Source organism: Phodopus roborovskii, unplaced genomic scaffold (assembly GCF_943737965.1).
Source record: "Phodopus roborovskii unplaced genomic scaffold, PHOROB, whole genome shotgun sequence".
In the NCBI taxonomy this organism is placed as follows: Eukaryota; Metazoa; Chordata; class Mammalia; order Rodentia; family Cricetidae; genus Phodopus; species Phodopus roborovskii.
In genome coordinates this window covers 22,861,389-22,870,213 of record NW_026125391.1, presented here as the reverse complement: position 1 = coordinate 22,870,213, position 8,825 = coordinate 22,861,389, and the positions used below count along the sequence as shown (strand labels likewise).

At 43.3% G+C, this 8,825-nt stretch overlaps 1 protein-coding gene across 1 annotated transcript in view; it reads right to left on the bottom strand.

The window, feature by feature from the left end:
• The window catches only part of Rhoq (ras homolog family member Q), a 34,332-nt gene that overhangs the window by 4,696 nt on the left and 20,811 nt on the right, over positions 1-8,825 (bottom strand). The window contains exons 3-4 of the mRNA XM_051175218.1: positions 755-919; positions 362-457 (exon numbers count right to left, since the gene is read on the bottom strand). Of these exons, the coding sequence (XP_051031175.1) occupies positions 362-457; positions 755-919 (261 nt within the window). The remainder of the gene's footprint in view (positions 1-361; positions 458-754; positions 920-8,825) is intronic.

The window sequence follows — 8,825 nt, the reverse complement described above, 5'->3', positions numbered from 1 at the left end:
TGATGTCACTTCAACTGTACCTTTACGAGTTGTAACTGAAAGCAGAACCCAATTTGGCACAGTAGTAATATTTCAATAATTAAGAAATTTGTTCACCTGCTTCTTGGCTTTTAAAAAAAGCCACCTACCTATGACTTTACAGATGCCATAGTTGTAAACATAGTGGAGGTAAACAGGCATGTGACCCGGAAGCCCAGCTCTACCATTTTTTAACTGCAAGATCTTGGGCAAGTCTCCCTACAGTTGAGAACACAGGCCCTCCTTGCAGAAATAAGGGAGATATGGGAGAGAGACACCCAGCAGTGCCCGGGATACATGAACAGTGCAGCTGGCTTCTCCTGTCACTTCACATTCGCGTTACCTCTTTTGCTAGCTTCTGTCCTTGTTCCGCACAGACAGGTTTTTCTTTCATGTCATTCAGTCTTGCTAAAGTTTTGGGGTCATCTCGGAGATCAATCTAATTAAGAGAGATCAATAATGTCCCATAACATGTATTTTAAAAGAAACCAATGCATATAGTCCTGTTCATTCCCCCCCTATTAAAACAAGATTTTTAAAGATAATAATATAATTTTGGGGAACTATTTTTATGTAAAGATGAGAGGACTAACCATTAGAAACTTACAAAACACATCATTTGCTAATTATAGGGTGTTTTGTCTGAGAGCAACCCCACCCCCATACCCTTCACCGCTCCACCCCTACCCAACTAGGAGAGCATATTCTTAGATAAATAAAATCAAAGCAGACACACCTGAGTTCCTATTAATAAGAAGGGGACATTTGGTGCATATTCCTTAAGTTCCGGTACCCATTCCTCTTTCACATTTTGAAATGAGGCTGGATTTACCACAGAGAAGCATATGAGGAAGACATCAGTCATGGGGTAAGACAAAGGCCTCAGACGATCATAGTCTTCCTATGGAAAAGACAGAAAAAGGAAAAGTCATTATATACACTTTGTGTCTACAGATTAGTAGCAATAAACACATTAGATCACATGGTCAAAAAGTACATCCAGGAATGTATCTCTCCATGAAATAAGACGATTCCACTTGGTTTTGTTTTTCGTTTTTTTTTTTTTTTTAGTAAAAAAAATTAATATATTTAACAAGTCAAATAAAAACTAAGAAAATAGAGGGGTGTAGTGGTACACTCTGGTAACTGCAGCATTTGGGAGGCTCAGGAAGGGAGATGGGGAATTCTAGGCCAGCCTGGGCTACAAAGTGAGGTTCCCATCTCAAAACACACTGAAGTCATCACTGAAAAATATGCACAAAGACTCAAGGTGAGCTCGATGCTAGGTATTCTAACATAATATCACACACTGAATAGGTAGGGCAAACATTACAATAGTACAGGTATGGACCAGCATGGTCTTTTCATCCTTAAGACTGTAGGATCCACATATAGAGGCACAGAAGACAAAGAACCTATAAAGATGTACAGGCTAAGTAAGGATGATGGGCTTCCAACTGGGCACTTGACTGCCACCAGTGTGCTTAGCACTGAATGAACCTCACTAAGACATTTCTGCTTTTCTCCTCCCCCTCCCATCCCCCTTGTGTATATGGCATGTAGATATTAAAGACAAAAAAGTGTGTCACAAACCCTCCCACTACCCTTTCCTTTCCCAAATGTTTTCTTGTATATTGGCCAGACTTTCTTTCTTTGCATGTATACACCTGGAACTGCACACATTGCAGAAAAAAAAAACATGATATTGGTAATTAGTATGCATTAATAATTATGATTTTTAAAATACACCGTGGGGTACTGGAGAGCTGGCTCAGAGGTTAAAAGCACTTATTCTTGCAGAGGACCCAAGTTCAATTCCCAACACCCACATGGAAGCTCAGAGCCAGCTACAACTCCAGTTCCAGGGGACTGGACACCCTCTTCTGACCTTTGAGGGTACCAGGCACATAGGTGGTACACAAACATACATGAAGGCAAAACAATCACATACATATAATCAATCTAAAACAAATTCCAAACCTCTGATTTGGAAAAGCAGCCTGGGTGTTAGGTCGTGTAATCAGTTGCCCTGAGTATGTCTTTCCCAGGCCACAGCCTCCATCAGACAGCTAGTACACAAGGAGGTGGGAAAGATGCCCACACTTCCGGCGTTGCAGCTGCTGAGCAAACCTGCACTTAGCTCTCTCTGAAGGATGAGGTGTTCTCATTAAGCATCATTCTTCTCCCACATTTAGATTCCCAGTTTTCACAGACATAGAAATACAGGTATTATTCCCCCAGGGTGGGGAGCAATAAATAAGAAAAGCCACCAAACTGCCAGCGCTGCTCCTAGCACATGAAAGTCCTCGTATGGTGCCTTTGCAGGGAAGCCCACTCTCCAATGCCTCAGCACTCCTTGCAAGGTCCCAAGAGCCCTGTGCTCCTGGCTTGATCGCCCAGCAGCTACAGAGGCGTTTCTTCCCTGAGAAATAAAATTTTCTACACTCATCAAAACACCCAAGCCAAAGTCTCAAAGGCAACATGCTTTTCTAATTAATAGAAGGAAAATGATTTGTTAATGCTGTACTAATTGGGCACCTTGGAACACAACCGGCTTAAAACTATTGGAAACATCAAATGTCTGTGATTTGTTTTTAAGAATGCCAAGGTTTTTTTTTTTTTTGTTTTGTTTTGTTTTTTTTTTTTTGTTTTGTTTTGTTTTGTTTTTCAGACAAGCTTACTCCATCAGGGAAACAGAATTCTGTACTCTTTCTTTAGGGGGTTGTGCAAACAAAGTTAAAGTGGTTGGATTCAAAGTCCCTGGAAATACTTAGTCATATGAATCCAGAACCTGGCTGCTTTCATGAATCAGGCCTAACTTTCCCCAGCGACAGACATGGAGATACAGGAGGACAATTAGATCAATCCTTTCAAGGTATGATGGGAGATGTCATTCTGTAAATATGTTTCTCTTATTGGTTATTGAATAAAGCCCTGTTGGACAATAGGAAAGCAAGATAGGTGGGGCTAGGAGACAAAGGATTCTGGGAGATGAATAGAGAGGTGTCAAGATGTAGGGACTTGATAGAAGAGGTCTGGACCCTCTCTCCGGTAAGTTAACACCACATGGGTTAATATTTAAGGCAGAGCTAGCCAATAACAAATGCTAGTAACAGGCCAACAGCTTTATATCTAATACAGAGTCTGTGTGTTATTTGGGACTGGCCCACCTCTGGGTCCAGGCTGGTGGGAACGCTTCTCATAACATAGGTATCTATTAAACTGCTTTTTGTTGTTGTTGTTGTTTGTTAGAATGCAGGGAACTATAGCTATAAAAAAAATGACAAAAAAAAAAAAAGTAAGTACAGACATTCTTGGAAGTAAATGATGCTAAACTACTTAAAACGAACTGCTCTTGCCTGCCATCTTGGGCTAAATAATTGGCAGTTATTTTAAGAAAGAGATCTCTCTTGCTTCCATCCAGTCTGAGTAATTGGGAGGCTAATAATAGAGAACAAATTAAAAACTAAGGTATCCCTTGTGCACACAGTCCCCAGCGTCACGCAAAGCAGCTTCTACCCATTTTTGGTGTTTGCATGAACTTGATGGAAAATGGCAGGTCAGAGAGGGACTATGCAGGGGCTTGTGGAGTCTTTCATCTCAGGCCAGGGACAGAAACACCATGAGAGTTATTTGCAGAATAAGCACCCTGACTTTTAAACGACAATTTATCCCTGTCAGAACTTTCTCAAGCGAGTCTCCCATGTCCTGCTAATTAATAAACCAATTATACATTTTACTTTGGATTTTTAAAATAGGCATTCAGACATTTAACTGGAACATTCTCGGGAGCACAGTTATATACATTAAAGGACAACTACCCAACATTAGAATACTGAATGTCATCAACAGCTCTTTTGAACTGCTAGCGGAATTCTTTAGCTTCCTACCAACTGACTATCTCACGGAGGCTCCAGTTTCTAAAAACCCATGCTCTGATAGCTTATTTTGAAACATTGAAAATCAGAACTGGTAGAAATTATCATACACTAAGTGAGTGACAAGAATCCCAGACAAGAGAAGACGTGCTCGCAGAGGAAACAACAGATCTTCAGGAGCAACAGAGATGAAGTGGGTGTCCTATCAGAGACTCGTGCACAAATGGCCCAGCCAGTGAAGTCCCGGGCCTTTCCTCTTCAGCAAAATCTGAGCCCTCTTCCTGCAGACCTGAGCATTCCTTCCACCTGGCTGGTCTTTGGATATCTGTTTAAAATACATATCCATATAAAACTTGTCATCAACCACCAACACTGGACAACCTGCCTCTGTTGTGTATTGCCAGCAAACATTCCATCACTCTGGCTACTCTAAAGCCATTGGCAAAGATTTGTTGCCATTACACTGCATGCAGATGTCCTAAGGATATACATGCATAGATAGAGGACTTGCCTTTGTCCCGGAACTTCTAATTTAGTTGGATACTCAAGACATATACAGAAAAAGATGATCATATACAACAGGACAGAGTTGGAAGCTAGATCCTGTGAATTGATAAATACTTAATCCAGGAAACATTAAACAGCCCCAAAGTGTTTAGAAAGCTGCAATCATCAACAAGGACATGAAGAAAGGTCAAGATTCAAAATCCAATTTGCAAAATATATTAGAAACATATAAGTTCTCTCATGAAAGATGTAATGTTAAAAGTCAGGCAGTGGAGTGGGCTGGAGACATGGCTCAGCAGTTAAGAGCCCTGGCTGTTCTTCCAAAGGACCTGGGTTCGATTCCCAACACCCACGTGGCAGTTCACACCTGTTTTTAATTCCAGTTCCAGGGGATCTGACACCTTCATACAGACATATACAGGCAATTCACTAATGCACAATAAACAAATCTTAAAAAATAAGAGCAATGAAGTTAAATGAACATGAATCCATCATGTGCCTTACAGCACACTTGGGTTTTGAACACCATAAAGCCACAGCCCAAAAGGGATGAAACTGCAGGCTGCTGTGGAAACACATAAGGTTAGCTCCAAGGAAGACTGCATGGGTGGGAAGTGCCACTCCAGTGTCAAACAGCCTTAGCTCTTGGAAAGTACATGGCTAAGCAGACAAGATGTGTGTGAACACTCCCTTACAAGTCAGAGTGTGTGTGATGTATATATATCTCAAAGTGGTGAAAAGAAAATATAAGAAATGCATTTGAATCAGGCCTTACAGCTGGAGAAGTCTGAACATGTGCCAGGGTTGTGGCCTAGGTCAAACCTCTTACTTCTGGGACCTTTAGTTTCTCTGTAAAAAGGGGGGCTGTCAGCGACAAATGCTTTGAAGGCCAGAAAAATGTTGTAGGCATAAACTGCACTCCCCAGTCATACAAGATACAGTCCATTATCGACGTCTACACGGCCCCTCTGTGACAGCCTGGAATGAGAGCAAGTGAGGCAGCAGAGGACAGATTCTGCCAGGCAAGCCCCAGACTTCTAAGTCCAACAGCTGCTGATTATTCTCGGAGACCCAAGAGTCGCCTAACAGCCATGAATGCCCCAACAACTGTGGCTCTGCAATCCACGGAGCAGCAACTGTCACTTCCAATGCTCTTGGTAGTCTGCTCTATCTGAAACATCTGTTTTGAATGAGAAATCCAAAATAGGAACCCTGGCCTCTGCAAACACCGAGGCCCCCAAAGGGTACATACCCAGGCCATGCAGGCTCAGGCTCATGGATGGAGTAATTCGTGAAGAGGTAATGGGTCTGTCCTAAGTCCACCAAGATCTTACAGACTTTCCCAGAATCCTGAAACTTTATTTCTCCTGTGTAGTCAACTGGTCACTTTCCAGTTTGTTTCCTATTTAACTTTGTCTAATGAAAATAGTATTTCTTTCTTTTTCTTTCTCTTTTCCTTTTCTTTTTTAACCCCACCTTAGCAGTGGATTGCTAGGTCAGAGTCTCCTGCACCATAAACAAAGGGACTGTAACAGGAGAGGGACCGGATGGACGGCTCAGCACTTAACACTCACTGCTCCTTTGGAGGACCTGAGTTCAGCTCCCAGAGCCCATGCCGGCGCAGTTTACAGTGTTTACAGCGGCTCCAGGGGGGCTACGAAGCCTCTGTCCTCCGGGGACACCCGCACTCATGTGCACATGCCATTCCACTCCCTGCTGCATATGCATAATTAAAAATAAAAAGTAATCTTTAAAAAGTAACTCTGGGGCTGGGCATGTGGCTCAGTGGTGGAGTGCTCACTTAGCTTAGTGTAACCTCAGGTGTGGGGAGTGCTCACTTAGCTTAGTGTAACCTCAGGTGTGGACCCCAGCACTGCAACAGCATCATCAATGTCAACTCGCACCCTTGCTTTTCAGAGAAACTGGGTTCCCCTTCCCGGTGAGACTGTTATGAATATGGGTCAAAGCGCATCACCAGTGGGCAAGTTTTCTGAGTTCACCACTGACTTCCTCCTACCTCCCATTACTGCTAAACTGAAGGAAATTTGGGGAGGAAGAGTCATTTTAGGGTGCTATAAATTCCTAAGAAATGACTGTTTCTCAGCACCTTTTTGCACAGTTGGTATTTCTATTTTTTTTTCCAATCTTCATTTTAGTTATGAAATTGTGTTTGTAAGTCATGAGCCTGATAGCTCTAGTTAAAGAATCACTCAACTTGAAGGTTTGCTTTCTGAGTTCTAAGTGTCTCATCCTCGTGTGTGTGTGTGTGTGTGTGTGTGTGTGTGTGTGTGTGTGTGTGTGTGTGTTTTAACTATGGACCCAAATGGTGGGCTTTCCCATGTATCCATTCTTTGTGGCCACTTGACTGATCCTAACACCAGGTTTAGTTAGCCCAAAAGGACAGGAAATGTATAAGATGAGTTGGGACAGAAAGACACCCAGTGAAAGGACCTTCATAGACCAGTATTTCCTCTTTAAAAGGAGGGGACTGAACCAACATGTCACCTTGTGAGTAACTCCAAAGCTCAAGTCTCAGAGATCTGGTTTATCTAAGCTGACCCTGTAAGGCAGAGGCTCAAGACTCAGCTAAATATGGCCCTCCACCCAGCAACCCTCATTTCCCCATCCGTGTAGAGACAGTAAATATAGTATACTCATGGAGAGAGGAGGGAGTCGGGTAAATGTTTTGAGCCCTTCTAGCAGACCAGCCTGACTTTCCAAAAAAAGATAAGCCACAGCCTCTTAGTCAGTGCAGTCTCTAGTTATAGGGTGAGGTGACTCCCTTGGTTGGAGAGGTTCGGGGGCTGAAATTCTACACTGTCGGGAGCTATAATTACATGTCGCTTTTACTAAAACAGAGGTCAGCTGGCCTACAGCACCAGGAAAGGAGTTAAATGCCAGCTCACTCTCCCGAGTATAACATGTCTTGGCTGACTTTCTGGCTAGAATTTCATGCATACCCTCTGTCCCTCTGTCCCTCTGTCCCTCCCACTCTCCCTCCCTCCAGCATATGTCTGGCAACAAGGTGCTGAATGAGGTGTACACAACAGTGAAAAGCAGGTATGAATCTTGTCCTCCCGCACTTCTGCAGAAAATGAGGGGGGTTAACAAGGGGCTTTCACTTAGGTGGTACAACCCTGTCTGCAGGACAGCCTGGAAACTGAGAGTTGCTTTTGATTGTCAAAGTCAAAGAGGGGCCGCCACAGGCATTCCTAGAGTGCTGTCCCTATACTGCTGAGTACAGGCATTCAGAGACACAAAAAAGAACTTAGTAATTACATGAATCTGGGGCCTGGCTTGGTTGAATACATAAACATAAATGATCTATCTTTGTTTTTAGCAGGGTTTAGATACATTTTCTAGGAAGGTGATCTCAATGAAACTGAGGGAGAGAGACGATTATTTCAAGCATTGAAACATCACAGGGTGACACTATTGGCGAAGGTCACAGGCTGTGGTAATGCTGCTCTTAGCATCCAAATAGCCAATAAAAACATGATTCTGTCAGTCACTGTGGTTACAGAATTATGATATCAGGAATATTCCACCCTGGGAATCTAGGAACTTAGTACCATAATAAATACTTTCATGATGGACTGCTTTCCCCATATCCCAACTCTGCATATGTGGAATGGTAAAGGTTGACTTACAGTTATGAGCCTAGGGCAGATGTATCATCTATAGATTCCATTTGAGCATAAACAGAAGAGAAACATTTGTTATAAAATGGGGTTGGAGGCTGAGACTGATGAAGTTGAGGTACTGAGTCAGGAAAATTTGTCACCAGAGTGATGACAATCACAGATTGGGGTAGGTGCTAGTAAGGGAAAGGCCCAGGAACTAGGGAAGGGTTTGACTAGGAAGATGGATTTTGGCAGGGAGTGAAGGAAAGACCTCAGCCTGGGGTCTGAGAACAGGTTTAGAGCCTCAGCCCTAAGGCCCATGATGAACGCTGATGATGACACTGGAAAAGGCCATAGGGACAGAGAGCTGGACAGGGAGTCAGCCTGAATCACCGAAGCCATGGACTACCATTAATTAAACCTGGAGGCTTTTTCAAAAGACTAGAGGTAGACAGGGACACAAGACAGGCTGTTACTGGATGCTGGAGGTTGAAGATGGTGGCCTGGACCCAGTGGAAGTAGCTGGTCCCCAGAGAACTGGTGGTTTCTCAAGCCAGTCAAGAGGAAGACTCAGGCTGGGTGACAAGTTAGACATGGTGTTCTTGCTAGTGCTTCTAGAAGGATGGCCAGAAGATTTTATAGAGCAGAGGAAAAGAAAACCAGGGCAGGCAAACACATTAGGGAAGAAACTGGAGGCCAGGGTGGACCGTGCTGAGACATTTTACATAGCTCCAGACAGACTTCTGTACAGCAGCTCCTTCTGGTTGAATCAGAACCTCCTGAGTTGAGATCAGAACCT